The 16,004-nt window shown below is 36.0% G+C and overlaps 3 protein-coding genes and 1 non-coding gene across 4 annotated transcripts; 2 read left to right on the top strand and 2 right to left on the bottom strand.

Moving 5' to 3' along the window:
* The first annotated feature begins 757 nt into the window (after nucleotides 1-757).
* On the top strand, nucleotides 758-4,929 carry LOC107783796 (GTP-binding protein SAR1A-like). Its single transcript, NM_001405190.1, has 3 exons — nucleotides 758-1,124; nucleotides 2,559-2,690; nucleotides 4,292-4,929. The coding sequence occupies exons 1-3, from the start codon at nucleotides 996-998 to the stop codon at nucleotides 4,610-4,612; spliced, it is 582 nt and encodes a 193-aa protein (NP_001392119.1). The 5' UTR covers nucleotides 758-995; the 3' UTR covers nucleotides 4,613-4,929.
* LOC142174028 (small nucleolar RNA snoR83) lies at nucleotides 3,374-3,490 on the top strand. The gene has a single exon (XR_012703388.1). It is a non-coding gene; the product is annotated as a small nucleolar RNA snoR83 (small nucleolar RNA).
* Nucleotides 4,930-5,961: 1,032 nt separating the features above from the next.
* LOC107783794 (pentatricopeptide repeat-containing protein At1g09190-like) lies at nucleotides 5,962-8,071 on the bottom strand. The gene has a single exon (XM_016604813.2). It carries the CDS (start codon nucleotides 7,931-7,933, stop codon nucleotides 6,479-6,481), a length of 1,455 nt encoding a protein of 484 aa, XP_016460299.1. The 5' UTR covers nucleotides 7,934-8,071; the 3' UTR covers nucleotides 5,962-6,478.
* A 591-nt stretch (nucleotides 8,072-8,662) lies between these two features.
* LOC107783792 (uncharacterized) lies at nucleotides 8,663-13,037 on the bottom strand. The gene is made up of 10 exons (XM_016604810.2): nucleotides 12,708-13,037; nucleotides 12,519-12,599; nucleotides 12,407-12,431; nucleotides 11,980-12,062; nucleotides 11,184-11,216; nucleotides 10,055-10,133; nucleotides 9,878-9,930; nucleotides 9,500-9,560; nucleotides 9,183-9,252; nucleotides 8,663-9,006 (listed from the first exon to the last, which is right to left on the bottom strand). The coding sequence occupies exons 1-10, from the start codon at nucleotides 12,726-12,728 to the stop codon at nucleotides 8,973-8,975; spliced, it is 540 nt and encodes a 179-aa protein (XP_016460296.1). The 5' UTR covers nucleotides 12,729-13,037; the 3' UTR covers nucleotides 8,663-8,972.
* Nucleotides 13,038-16,004: the final 2,967 nt, after the last annotated feature.

Raw genomic sequence — 16,004 nt, 5'->3', positions numbered from 1 at the left:
TTATTAATTTTAAAATCTTAAATATTGAAAATTAACATAGAAGCTCTGTAGTCTAAAAAAATAGGTTATTTTAGTTATATCCTTTACCTATGAGTTTTTCGATTTAATATTTAGGACTATTTTGGTCTATAAATATTGTATTCGTACTTTTATAATAATATAAGTTCTCATTGTTTCTAAATGGATTTGGACAATATAATATATTCTCAAATTATATTAGTAATAGGACATTATAATACATTTTCAAATTAAATAGTAATAGAATTTTTTAATGCGTTTATGCTCGAAAGTAATTATACTAACAGGATTTCTAACGTGTAGTATTATGTACTAAAACTAATAGGATTGCAAGGCTAATGTCTAGAATTTCGGTTATGTCCTTTTATTGTGAGTTATTATGCTTTAATATTATAAGATTATTTTTATAAGGCGATATTGTATTCATACTTTTATAATAATATAGATATATATAGATATCTATTACGGCCTCGTTTGTCCATATAATATTTTTTCTTTTCTTCAATTTGTTTTTAAAAAAAATATGTTGGTCCATAAAATTTTGCATCAAAATTTTCATAATTTTTTTTTTCCTATTCATAAAACTACAATATTTTTTTACGTGAAATACATATCCAAACATAACTTAAAATTTCAAATATCATTTTTAACTTAATTTCAAATACAACTTCTTTTTCAAAAAATATATAGTACTATACACAAAAAGCCCAGAAGGGGCGTTTAGTTGACTAGGGCACACCACTTATATAAATGCATAAACAAAAACAAACATTACCTTCGACTTTTCTCTCTCTACGCCAGCCAGGTGTTTAGCGTTTCGAGGAGGAGGAGAAGAAATTAAAGCACTTCTCCTTTGAATCAAATCGAGAGATTGCTAACCCCCTTTTTTGCTCGTAGATCCATCGATCAATCCGTCCTCAATCATCGGACTTTGATTTAGGCTCTTCGGGTCGGAGGAATCGAATCGGATCAGAAGGATGTTCTTGGTAGATTGGTTCTACGGAATTCTAGCTACGTTGGGATTATGGCAGAAGGAGGCTAAGATCTTGTTTTTGGGCCTCGATAATGCCGGCAAAACCACCTTGCTCCATATGTTGAAAGATGAGGTCTCTCCTCTAATTCTATGCTTTTTTTTTTTAAATTTCCCTTATTACATATGCTTAATTAGCTGATTTTCTTTCTGAATTGAGCTTCATTTTCTGAATTATCCATTTTTCACCAGAAATTCAATTCCCTGATGTGGTTTTTTTTTTCCCGGGCCTTATACTCTGTTTGGATCATTGTTACCATCGTTTTATAATGTATTGTATTGTATTGTACTGTATTGTATCGTTTTATGAATACGATATTTGGATAGATTGTATTGTTTGCTGTTAAATAATATTTTGTTATTTGGTTTGACTGTATCGTATTGTACTGTAATCGATAAGTTTACTAAAATACCCTCAATTGTTTTAAATATTAAGTTTATCAAGAATTACGCATAAAAATAATTTAAGAAAAACTATTTCTACTAATTTATCACCAATTATGTCTTATAAATAGATTAAACAATTAAATTCATGCAAATTCTAACAAAATTAGTGGAACAAGTTAATAATATTAAAAACAGTTACAAGTACACTCCATTCATAAGTAGATCATAATAATAATAAATAATAAATAAAATGTTAAGTACACTCTATTCAGAATTTAGATCATAAGTAATATTTCCCAGCACGACATATAATCCATAACTCAAAGTGCATAACATAATAGTTTTCTAACAACGTGACGTATAATCCATAATGAAATATTCATATTCCATAAAATCCTTAGCGATTATACCATAAATAATATTACTCTAACTCAATTGCCAGGTGAAAACAAGAGCAAAAACCTGAAAAATAAGGTTAACTATCATTTAAAACAAAAAATGATAAAGAAACATGGAGTTGGGAAGATAACACTTTGTACACTTGAAAATAGCCACACTTGAAAACAACCAATAGTATGCAGCTAATTGGAGATTAAAATAATTAGAATTGGAGTTGAAATCAAATTAAGGGAAAAAAGAAAAGAAAAAAAGAAGGCAAAATCTATTCTTTTTTACCTTTGATGTTGGAGTTGGCAAAAAAAAAAAAAGAGACGAAGAGAAGTGAGTTATAGGTTAGAGATTTGGAGTTAAAATGAAAAAAGCTAAAGGGTAAAATAGAATTATGGAGTAATAAGTTAGGGCATAATTGGAAAGAAAAATAGGAAACAATCCCACCACACCAAATTGGTTGTTTTAGAAAATGAGACTTTTCATTGTTCCGGAACAATGGATTTAACAATACAATACAACCAATTTTAACTAAACAATCAAAACAAACATTGTTTTGGGATAACAATACAATACAATACAATACAATACAATGGGTAACAACGATCCAAACAAGCTGTTATTTTTACAAGGAAAGAAATTTTAGTACTTTTATTAGTTTGAGAAGATTTGTTTTCGGCTATTGGTTGTTTGTTATTTTGAATCTGAAAATTTGAGGGATATGGAATTGTTGCAGAGATTGGTTCAACATCAGCCAACACAATACCCAACGTCGGAGGAGCTTAGTATTGGCAAGATCAAGTTCAAGGCATTTGACTTAGGTGGTCATCAGATTGCTCGCCGTGTTTGGAAAGATTATTATGCTAAGGTATTTTGCTTTTTGTTTGTCTTCTTGTCTTAGTTTAGAATTTTGATTTGCAAATGGTGTATTACTTTGTTTCTTAGGGTGCTGATAGTGGTCTTTATTGGTTGATACCTGGCGGGTTCTTTTAGTCTGCGATGCTGATATGGCGCTAAACTTGTCAGCTATGCTTGTTGTTTGAGGGTGCCATTAGTGCTTGTGTGTTTAGATTTATGTAGTAATGACATTTTCATGCTCAATAAGATTTCATGGCTTAACATGGCCTTAAAATTGTGACTTGTCCTACTAATGTTGACTCGTTTTGTCTTAAACGAAGGATGAGTGAATTCTGTCAAGTGCCTTACAAGTTGTTATTGCTAATTTCATTTCTCTCTTACTCTCTGTATCCCATCTTCATCGCCGATTTCTCATTCTGGGGGATCAAAAATATTTGAAATGCTTTTACAGAAGTTTTGGTAGCTATTCGGACCTCCTCGATAAGGTTTAAGAATTTCTCTAATATTAAATCTGAATGCATGTTGCACAAAAACTCCAGTAGTTAATTTGATTTTGTTTAATTTTTTTGGTGAAGTAAGAGACTTTCATTAAGGGCATCAAGGAGATATTGTTATATTATTACAAGTGTTATGGGTAAGGCAACTTAACCTCTTAATGTTTTGCCCCTAGGAAAGCGATTTAATGCCTTCATAATCCCAAATAAACCCATTGTTTATTTGATTCATGGGAGGCATATATTGATACTGGGAGTTTGCTGATAGCACCTTTCTTTATCTGGGGGTGTTTCAATAGTACCTCACCATATACTTATATTTATCTGCATTGGTAAAAGATTTCCTTTGAGAAAACTGTTGAATCTTTATATGGAAAAATAGACATATATCCCCTGTTTTTGAAGTTTTTAGCTATCCAAGGAGCAGTATTGGACTGGCTGCAGCCATTTCTCCTGCAAAAACACATCCAAATGTGTAAAGAAGTTTCGGTGTCCAATAAGCCATGAATAGTTACTCTCTTTCCCATTTGCGTTCTCTTCCGTTTTGTCTTTTCTACTCAGCTACTTTATTATATTTCTAAAGTATCTTTCAAAAAGACTTGCTTAAGATCTTCTATCCATGTTTGAGTGTGTTTCTGTTATATATTCGTTGATTTTTTTTTTCATGAATTATTTCCATTATCATTGTTATTGGTACAAATTCCCAGAATAACATCATATTCATAGAGATTTTACAACATTGAACTTTCTTTAGATCACCTTTATTGGGTTAATTATTAGGATGAAAGAGAAATTATGTATTTGCAAATGTGTGATTGTTATGAACAGTTTTTAAGTGAGAAAGCCGATTACATACCAAAAATGGCAAAGAATTACAGATGCAATAGCTTTACTAAATACTAATGACCATTGTTTATAGTTCTGTTTTCCAAAACTAGATCTTGTTTAGTTTGACTATCATGTTATATGCTTGCTAGGCTTAAAGCAATTGCCTGCAAAATCTAGAATCAGAAAATGGAATTTTGCTCGTGCATGTATCTTCTCTAAGAAGTCCCCAAGTGTTAATTTGGATAATTCTTTGTGTTTGTGCTTATTATAACATTCCTTTTCTCCGAAGGTGGATGCTGTTGTATACTTGGTGGACTCCTTTGACAAAGAAAGGTTTGCAGAGTCCAAGAAAGAGCTGGATGCTCTCCTCTCTGATGAGTCGTTGGCCACTGTTCCTTTTCTGATACTGGGTAACAAGATAGACATCCCATATGCTGCCTCAGAAGATGAACTGCGTTACCATATGGGGCTAACGGGCGTCACCACTGGCAAGGGGAAGGTAAACCTGGCAGATTCCAATGTCCGTCCAGTTGAGGTATTCATGTGCAGCATAGTCCGCAAAATGGGATATGGAGAAGGCTTCAGATGGATGTCTCAGTATATCAAGTAATGGGTCTAGGAAGTGACATTTTGTAATTCTGTTTTAATTTATACTTTTGTACCGGATAAATTGAAGATGTTTGTTTATCACTATGGGCTATAGTTTCTCTTGTTCTAGGTTTCTAGTGAAAACAGTAAAAGAAGTATTCTCTACTATATTGTCTAGTCTTCAATTGTTATAGAAATATAATGATGGTCGTGAGAGTAGTCTAAACCATTCAACTTATCCTGATGTAGTGGCTTTTGGACTCTTTTGTTGAACATTGTTGCATGAATTTTGGACATATGGCGTCGTTAATTTATTTGCGGTACATATCTGTTAATCCCTCTTTTCCATTCTAGCTCCTTCAAGCACTCTAGTTTCTGGAGGCAGAATGTCAGTGTGACGCACTGTTAGGGGCTGTGCCGGAAAAGGTTGTTGATTTATGTACTTAGGTTGATAAACTTCGTCCACTTTTACCGGTGGAGACTGAATAGTAAAATAGTGATGTAGTAATCAAGATATTCATCTCCTGCTCACTTGCAGATCCAGGCTTCTATATATGGTACAAAAGTTAACAAAGTTATTTGTCTATACTGGGTCTGGCAATAACTAACTAAACGTATTTCCTGCTTTTTTTTTAAAAAACCTCAAACTTGTTATTTGTCACAAGTTTGAGAGTATATAAAACGTTCCAGTTCACTCCTTTCCCCTGCCGAAAAGTGTCTCGTCGTCCGTTGCGATAATGCTAGCAATCAGGCATAGATATTTATACGTTTCTTTGACCATATTGCGATGTTTAAACTGCATCTGCGAAGAATCTTCGAATATTCAGTTACTATAATTGTTTAAAGAGTAGGTCCTGCAAGTCTGCGCAGGACATCTATGAGCCAGTCCTTATGTAGGTAGAAAATCAAATGTTCGGCATCATACTTACAGTGTGTCAATAGATTAGGAGAAATATAAGCGCATTATGATTTGCGGGTTAGTGTTGGCATGTGAGATTAAAGTTTAATATCATATAGGGAAAGATACTACACACAGCTGGGGATGTAGCTCAGATGGTAGAGCGCTCGCTTAGCATGCGAGAGGTACGGGGATCGATACCCCCGCAAGGGATTCAATGCTGATTTTGATGGAGATCAAATGGCTGTTCATGTACCTTTATCCTTGGAGGCTCAAGTAGAGGCCGCATCTCCACATTTTTTTCCCATGCTGTTTTCCCATCACCAAACTGTGAAAATTCAAAGGGACTAAAATCTATGAAAATACTATCAGCAAAATCCATTTTTTTCTTTTATCCTTTCTACTCTTAGTTTTTCCATCACTGGCATGATCTACAAAATACTATCAGCAATTCGAACTCTCTTGCTTTCAAGTTTCCCAAGAAAGAAAAAAAAGGAGAGACAAAACAGTTAAAATCCAAAGGTAATAAAAGGCAGGAAAATGGCTCAACCAAATTCCAATCTCGGAGCTAAGGCCATACATGAGAGGGTGAACACTAATATACTAGTCGCCAAATTTGACTATTTTGTTTTAATGGAGGCGAATTGAATAAAAGGACAAGGGAAGGAGGCCTCTAGTCGAAGTATAATAGCAAAGGGGGTGGAAGGGGAGTTCTTTTTTACGTTAGACTTGCATCATCCGATCCAAGAGCTGAGCTGTCAGCAGACAGTGCCTATAGACATTATTTCTCAAAATCAGAGCTAGCTCTTTAGCTTGCATATCATTTAATTTGACAATCCAAAGCTAAGCTGTTTTCAGTTCAAATCACTCAAAGTCCAACGACTGTCAAAGAGGTCAAAATCCCTTCAAGAAGGGATCCTATTTTGATGCAAGAAGCCAACACCCGATAGTCTACGGTGCAGCTATGTCCTGAGGAAGTGCAACAAATAATCAAACAACCGTGCTCTGTCCTGGTGCTTTCTTAATGCTATTTCCCCTCATCAACACTCTCACCTTCTCAACTTCTTCCCATTTTCCTCTATCAGCATAAATATTGGATAACAATACATAGTTACCTGAATTCCAAGGTTCAAGACTTATAAGCTCCTTAAGTGCACATTCGGCCAGCTCCATTTCACCATGAGTGCGACAAGCACTAACCAATGCACCCCATATAGCAGCATTTGGTTCCATTGGCATGGTTTTCACCAGTTTATGAGCCTCTTTTAGACAACCCCCACGGCCTAGAAGATCAACCATGCATCCGTAATGCTCAAGCGTTGGCTCTATACCATGATTTCCAATCATAGAATCAAACAAATCTCCACCTCTTTGGACCAAACCTGCATGGGCACAACATGCTAAAACGCCCACAAAAGTTGAATCATTAGGTCTCACACCTTCATCTAACATCTCATCAAACAATTTAACTCCCAATTCACCCTTCCCATTAAAAGCACAATTTGATACCATGGCGTTCCAAGAAACTACATTTTTCCGAGGCATGTCCTTGAATATTGTAAAAGCAGCTTCCAAATCACCAGATTTTCCAAAGAAATCAACCAATGCATTGCCAACGGATACAAGATCAGGATAGAGACCCTTAGACTTAACATAAGAGTGAATCCACCTTCCCAAATCAACTTCTCCTAAATGAGCACAGACGGGTAACATCGCAACAACCGTAGCTTCATCAGGCTCAAACTCACTATTCCTCATCTCAGCGAAAAGTGTCAGTGCCTCCTTCTCCCTCCCATTTTGAGCTAACGACGAAATCATCAAATTCCAAGAAACCACTGTCCTCTCACCCATTTGACTAAACAGACCAAACCCCATATCCACATTTCCACTTTTAAAATAACCCCTAATCATCAAATTCCAAACAATCACATCTCTATGAGACATATCATCAAACACCTGCTCAGCATCCATCATCATCCCACAACCACAGTACAGTTCAATAATCCCAATCCTTATCGACCCAAATCTCTCAAACCCAAGTGCAACCACATTCTTTTGTATAGCCCGACCCAATTTCAGATCCTCAAGATTAGAACAAGCTTTAAGTAAAGGGGCGAAAGTGAACTCATCAGGCCAGATGCCACGTCGTTTCATGGTGGAAAATAAGGCGATAGAATTTTGATACGGGCCACATAAGGAGTAGCCTTTGATCATGGAGTTGAAGAGGAAGATGTTGGGGTTGTGAAAATGCTGGAAGACGAGGGACGCGTAAAGCATTTTGTTAAGGGAGCCGCAGATGGAAATGAAGTGGGAGAGGAGCTGGTTAGAGTGGTGAAGGTGGTGGCGAAGGATATGGGCATGGATTTGAGTGAGTTGGGTTCGAGATTTGTGACCGTGGAGAAGGCGCAGAATCCTCCGCTCAACCTCTCGGCTCCCTCTGTTCATATGCACAACCAGACAGCTACTGGAGAGTGGTTGCGAGAGTGCAGTAAGATTCAACTTTTGGCGGGAACTACTTTATTGTTTGAGAAAGGCATTCGTTTAAAAGTCAACAAACATGACTCGTGCAATTCAGTTTCTTAATACTTATAATATGTTTTTCATTTTTACGCCGGATCCTTTCTTTTTATGTCTTGCTAAGTTTTGAACTGCTTGTGCTTTTCGTACTCTCATATTCAACTTCTGTTTGAACCAATACAATACGAATACCTCTGAACATTTCATTTCAAAAGGCCGCTTTGTTATCTGAAAATTGAAAGTATTACTATAAAAGATGTATACAAGAATATCCGGAACCTCAGAAATGGAAAAGTCAAAAACATTTATCCTTTCAACTAGAGATGGAGCCAGGATTTCAACTTCATGGGTTTTGAATTATAGAATGACGACTTCAAGTATTAACAACTGAGTTCTAAATTCAATATTGTACATATTTAATAAATTTCTTAATACAAATACACTATTCGAGCAAAAGCTACTGGGTTCGGCCGAATCCGTTAACGGGCTTCTAGCTCCGCCCCTTTCAACCACTCATTGAACCACATTTTACGTTCTCGTCAAGAGCTTTCAAACCTTCTTGGATATTCTTCATTAGCTGGATTTAAACCCAAAATAAAATTTCTTTTTAAGCATATGAAAATAATCTGCATTGTCGATGACAGTGGTGCAGAGAGATTTAGGACACTTCAATCAGCAATGAACAATTGGAAATGCCATCTATACTCCAAACCAGTGGTTACAATCATTCATTGTGAAAATTATGGAGGCTAGTTTGACAAACATAAGATTTGACAAACCTCAACTGCCCTGCCTGGCTACTACCTAAAATGGAATTTCTCACATTTTAGACCATTTCAAAATAAAGCACACGCCTCTGGCAGATTACTCCAGTCCAAGCTATTCTCGCGAGAGATTAATGGCCAAAGCAATCACTTTTTTGAAGTTCCAAAACCCCCAAATCCCATCATAGCTGCAACCTCAGGGTCTATTTCAGGTTCCTCCTCTGCAGCCTTCTCTTTCTGAATATCAATACAAACAACCAAAGTAACCATCAAAGGAAGTTTGTTAGAGAAAGCACAGCAGAGAGAGGGAGAGAGGGTAAGGGATAGAGAGACAAGTCTAAGACCAACATCTGCGTCATTTTATCAGTACCGAAGTCTACCAAATCTAACATCCAAAAGTAAGCTTCACAAACCTTCTTCTCTTTCTTCTTTGTTTCCTTTCTTCCTCTTCCTGCTGTTGTTTCAATAATTGCTCCTCAAAATCTACAAATAAAATGAAAGATGGTCAATAGCAGTCCCATATGTGCATCCCGGTCTTTTACCCACTAAAATAAAGCAGACGTGGAACAAATTACGCAAGTTCATATGAGATGTGCAACAGAGAAAAAGGGAAAAAGACATCAATCTTTGCTATCACTACACATAAGGTACTTAACAATAAATGCATTAACCGTTAGCTAAGCTGGGAGACTGATTATCAATGCCTCTATTTTTCTAGTAAGATCTCTACCTTGCACAGTAAAGCTTCCTGTATCTTTACGCTTCTTGGATGCTTCAAATCGTTGTTGGACCTGAGAATCATGAAATAAAAGATTATTAAAGGAATAAAATTTGAGTTGCACATGAATTTCGATAGGTATATTTATCATCTATAGTCGACAACATTGAACAAGGATAGTTTCAATGCTTTCACTATCCCACTTATAGCACACCCAATATGCAATTTTCCCCTGAAAATACTAGTTTTTCTTTTAGATTGACCTTCTCTCTTTTTTTCGTGTCATCTGAAGTTCAACTAAATTCCAATTTATCCTGGTCTATTCCTTGTGCAGTTGTCATTGAATGGAAACTATACTTCCTTGCCAATACATTACATTCAACGGCCTACCTGCTCTAAAGAGGATCTTTCTACCCGCATAGACATACCCAAAGCTCGTTGATCTGAAAAAACATAACACATCAATTGAGTATAAAACCATTGAAGCAGCACTTAGTAAGGAAAAAAAGGCCACAGAGGCAAAGTGCAGCAACAAGCAAGAAGGAAATTTCTGTCAATATGACATACGTTTCTTCCCATTGATATGGTCTAAGTAGTTCGCAGAATCCTTCACCACACATTCACATACTGGGCAATAATATCCAGCCTGCAAAGCAACAAATTACATCATTTTATATGTAGTAAAAGAAAAAATCATATCATACCAAGAATTATAAATCTTAGTTACCACTAAGCAAGCCACAGTAAGGTGTTTCAAGCGATGACGTGCACAAGAAGTTGTAAAACAAGTTTCTCATCCATAAACTATATTATAATGCACCCATAATACCTTATGTTCCGCAACAATGAAGAAACTGCCTGATTTACAGAATGTACCAGAATTGCAAGAACACTAACTGCAAAAAACCTCTAGGGACCAAATATGTCCTGACTTCCCATTTGATTGTCAACAAATAAACCATGAAAGATCTGATGTTCACGAGATTCATCATGAAATTTCACTTATGCTGAAGGGTCATGCAAACATAAGATTTATCACACGGAGATGGACAAACGAAAGTATATCGCGTTCAACATTTGATGGCTTGGCATCCACCTGCCATTCAGTTCTAGACTGAATAAATTCTTCAACAAACAACATCAAAATGGAGCATCGTCTTTCATTAGCTATGAGGAAGAACCCTCTAGAGTACTACTTCAAAGGGTTGATAAGTATCTGGGAAACTGCATTCCACACAGGTCAGGAACTCCAAAGAAGACAGACTAGCACTCAAAAAAGAAATGGATTCCCCAGTTTAGAACATAATTCCATGGAACTTGAACGTTTATACGGTGCTATACTCGTTACTCCACTATCTGGACCATGTCCTTGCTGCATGCTAACAACAAAGTGAACTAACAAATAAAGAAGACACGAATTGCATCCATACAATTAGGGGTCGTTTGGTACGTGGACTAAATTATCCCGGGATTATAATCCCAACACTAATTTATACCACATGAGAGATGGGATAAAATACTCCCACATTTGATGGGATAAGGTGGGATAAGATGGGATATCCTGGATTAAGTCTGGGATAAAATTTATACCATGTTTGGTTGGCGGTATAAATTTATCACATCTTATCCCACCTTATACCTCATACCAAACGTCATGTTAGGTTTAAACATGTAATGAAAAGACCATTGAAAATACCTGCTGACTTAATGGTGCAATTGGAGTAACCACCTGCCAGAAAATCGATAATGCACAAATAAGAAATCGACAAAACGTAGAAATACATGAATGACACGGGCTAACATTGAATTATTTCAACAAGACGAATTCAGAAACTACAAGCAAAAACATGTTCGCAAGCATTGACATTCAAGATCATGGGGGGGGGGGGGGGGGGGAAGGAGAGAACCTTCCACCGCATGGCAAATAATCAGCAATTGTTGAAATATGTGAAAGGAGAAACTTCAAAAAGCAGGAGGCACTAACCACAGTCAATACAAATAAAACAAATTAAGAAACATAAACTTCTGTAAATCACTGTATTCCTTCTTTTTTTAAATGAAGTAAGGGAATCATCATTAATAAGCATCAAGATGATGCGGAGCAAAAGATACAAAAATTTACAATACTGCTTGATGGTGTCTGCTCCTATACAAAAACTAATCTATAGCTAAGGAGCAGACACAATCCAAAAAGTTCTCACAGCTAGATACAGGGGCCTGATTGAGCCAACTAAAACATTCAGTAAGCATTTGCCGTTAAAAACATGACAAGGAGTTGAGATCCCATCAAAACATCTACGATTTCTTTCATTCCAAATGCACCAAATAATAGCAGCAGGCATAATTCAGAAAACTCCCATCTATATTCCTCTCATACACAATTCAGAAAATTAAAAAAAGAGCCTTCAATTTGCACTGGCGGCCGAAAGCTTCGTAATAACTACAGAGAATAGGGATGACGGGATAAAAGAGGAGAACTAGTGGTGGCACACCTGAGTCTTTCCCAAACGAGATTCGAGGTCCACTTGATAATCTCTTGGTTTCAAGGGCTTCCTTTGCACTGGAGGTCCTCTTGCTGCACCAAAATTCATTACAGTTTCAATCATGTAAAACTCTAGGCTCCAAGATTTCTACTTTCATTCTCTATGGGTACTGCATCAATCGATCAGTTACACATCCATTCTAAATTAGTTAGGATTGACCATAAAAATCTTCTATGTTCATCCTACACTATTCTGGTACATTTCAATCCTAAAGAAAATAATTTATATTTTAGGCAATTTTGAGATTCTCTACATCTCACACATATCAGTACACTAGCATACAGGTCTCTAGCCAAACTAAAAAGACAAATAAACAAAATCATCCAAGTTAAATCAAAATGAAGAAATTCTGAAATGACAACTAGTAATGTCTTACACTTAGATTTCCGACCATCCGCCTCCTGCATCAAATTACAAATCAACCTTATCAATTAACAAGTAAATAACTAAAACATGAAAATGGAAGATAATTTATGAGATTTAAAGACCTTCTCTTCGCGTTCACGAGCACGCTGCAAATACTCTTCTTTGTCGAACTTTTTTCTAAAAGTATTATCAACTCCAACAACCTGCATTTTTTGCCATTAAAGGTAGCAAAGCAACTTACATCAGTACAACAAAGCAAAGGCACAGGAGAGAAAAAACCGGAGAAGGATAAAGAGAAGAGCTGAGATTACGTGATTGCTGGATTGATCCATTGCTACGGGAATTCGACTTGTTGCTGGACTCGCAAGTTCAGAACAAGTTGCGAAATCGACAAAGAATGAATATCCAATTATAAAAAACTTCGAATGTCGATTTAGATCACTACTGTAAAATGGAATGGAAGAATGACCATGCAAACCCTAGGTCCGATTTTGTGTACAACAACCAACAGGAGATGAATCAATTTTCAAGAAGGAAGAACGGAAAGAGGAGAGTTCACTGGAGAAATACGGTGGCTCTGAAAACTGTTTGGTCTAGTATGATTGTCGCTTCGGGTGCGAGTCTACGTTCTTGATTGCAATAGTATTTTCCCAATGGATAATGAGATCTATTTCTAGATGTGATGCTAATAATGTTTTGTATTTTTTTTATCTTTACAGAAGGTTTCAATAGCTAAACTCAAAATGTAATTACCACATACAACGCATCATTTCAAAATAATTGTGTTTTACCAATATCTTTTGTTGTATAATTTTACTTGTTTTTCTTCCACTTAGTCCAGGAAAATGTTGTTGCTTCAACGTCAACTCAAATACAAGTTTTATGTGATAATAATTGTATAGTATTATTCACTTAATTAATTAATGATTTTTCATCTAATCAAAGCAAACGTTGTTGCTTCAAAGTTGGCTCAAATACCTGTCAAAGACACGCAGGCTTTCTAAAGTATAGCTCTTAACCCAATTAGAACAGAATTTACAATTGTGTGCTCAAATAGTTGCATAGTCCGAATCAGTATTTGAAAAGGCGAAAACATAAGGCAAGACGATTTACATGTAGTCTACGGCATTGTTTTACTTGTCTCAATGACAAAAACCTGTATCGTTCACTTTTCACTTTTCAGTAATGGTTTGGCATTGTAATTGTATATTAATGATAAGTTATGTGTTTGTTTTGATGATTTTGACAAACTTACGAGAGAACCAGATAAGCAACTTGATACAATAATTTTTTTTCTCAATAAATCAGATAAGGGAACAATAGAGGGAACAAATAGGGACCAGTTCATCCGGTGTCACGGCCTAATTTCCCTTCTTTTGGGTATCGTGATAGCACCTAGTATTATGGACTAGGTAAGCCTAACATTTACTGAATAACAACAATAATTAAATAATATCTAACAATTTCTGAAATAGAAATCTCTATAAAATTTACAAATTTCCAAAACCGATAGTACAAATCATAAGCTATACAGAGTTTACTACAAATTTCTAACTACAACTGTTTAGAAATAGGTAAAACAGTGTGAATACAAAATAGGAAGGTGACTCCGAAGAACGAACGGAAACACAACCTAAATCCGTTAATCACAAATAAAGAAAGGACAAGTAACAACTCAACAAACAACCGCTTTCACACCAGGTTTTAGTCAATAAACTCCACGATGTACCGAACCTCATACTATATTCACAACTCACTGGTCCCAATACCTGAACCCTAACACCAGGCATCATGCGCCCTCATTACACTTCATAACCACACTGACAACTCTCGTGCCAATTATTTCAATACATAAGATCCGCACGATTAATTTATTTTTCAACGAAGTAAGGTTGAAAATTTTAAACCAAGTAAGAATTCAACAAAGAAATGAGTTTATTTTAGAAATAGCTTGAGTAAAGAAAAAAGACATTTCAATTTAAATAAAACATCAGATAATCTATTGTTTCGGATGTAAAACTTATTAATTTAAAATATAATAGTAACTTCTTTTATTTAAAACAACTCAGTCATCAAAAATCGGTAGAAACTAGGAATATAAATCTTCAGAGTCTCGTACTAAAAAGCCCAAGCCAACACAATATAACAAGGAAATACAAAATAACCAAAGACAAGTGCAACCATAGAGAGATGTCAATAAAGGGCACTCCCGAGATACCGTCTCGTAGTCGCAAAAGTAAATGCTCAACAGGGGATCTCTCGAGGTACCGCCTCGTAGTCCCAAAAGTAAATATGCAAGACATGAGGATCTCCCGAGGTATCGCCTCGTAGTCCCAAAGTTAATATGCAATAAACAATAATAACAAAATGCCCCCAGGCCATCACAAGTCATCACAAATCAATCAATGACATAGCCCACCTTGTCTCGCCACGCGCGCAATAATAAAGTAAGTGCCCGCCTTGTCTCGTCACACGTGCATAGTAATATTCCCACCTTATCTCGCCACATGCACAACCCACATATATATACCGTCTTGTCACGCCGCATGTGCAATATCAATAGTAACAATGGCACGACAGAAAGCTCGTGCAACCCCATAATAACAACAGCACGACAGAAACCTCATGCATCACAATAACAAAAACAATAACAACAATGACAATAAATACGAGAGTGCGACAAGTAAATCAACTCAAGAACTTTAAATCACAAGGAAACAGTAGAACTAGTTCACAAGGAATAATCACGACAGAGAATACTAGGCGTAATAAGAACAACTCAACAAGGAAGGAAATAATATGTAACAACGATCCCACAATGTACGGTTCAACAACGAGGAAACTAATACGAGTCAAATAATTCCAAATAAAGACAAGTCAACTAAAATATAAGATATCTAACTTCTTTTAAGGTTGGGCAATTAAGAAGGAGATACAACAAATTCAATTAGGGATAAGCCGCAGAAAGATAATCATAGCCTCAATTAAGGATGAACAATTACAAAAGAGATAAGCAGTTAGGGGAAGACAACATGGCAATAGAAGAGATAACAATTTCAGTTAAGGCACAAATATCTCAAATAAGCAACAAGGGCGGATCATAAAGCAATTAATTCTAATTAAAGAAAGTAGAGGTGCAACTAATAATTAAGAGACATATCCATAACATAACAACTGCATAATCAGTGAATACAAGGACCTAAGAACCCAAAAATGCCAACCTTCCACAAATAAGTCTAAGCACGTACTTGTCACCTCGCGTACACGGATTACAATTAGCATAGAAGACTCAAATCCTAAGGGATAGTTCCCCACACGAAGTTAGGCAAGATACTTACCTCAAAGAAGACAGAACGATACTCTAAAATGAACTTCTCGGGTAAAATGACCTCCGTGCGGCTCAAATCTAACCAAAAATAACTTCAAAGCACAATAAAACTCATAATAAACTATTCCGGATCATAAAACCTCAATCATTTATCAAAATCTAAAAAATCGACCCAAAAGTCGACCCCCGGGCCCGCACCTCGGAACCCGATAAATTTTACAAAATCCGAACACGCATTCTGATACGAGTTCAACCATACTAAAATCATCAAATTCCGCTA

Source organism: Nicotiana tabacum, chromosome 19, assembly GCF_000715075.1.
Source record: "Nicotiana tabacum cultivar K326 chromosome 19, ASM71507v2, whole genome shotgun sequence".
Taxonomy (NCBI): Eukaryota; Viridiplantae; Streptophyta; class Magnoliopsida; order Solanales; family Solanaceae; genus Nicotiana; species Nicotiana tabacum.
This window is presented reverse-complemented; position numbering and strand designations above follow the sequence as displayed.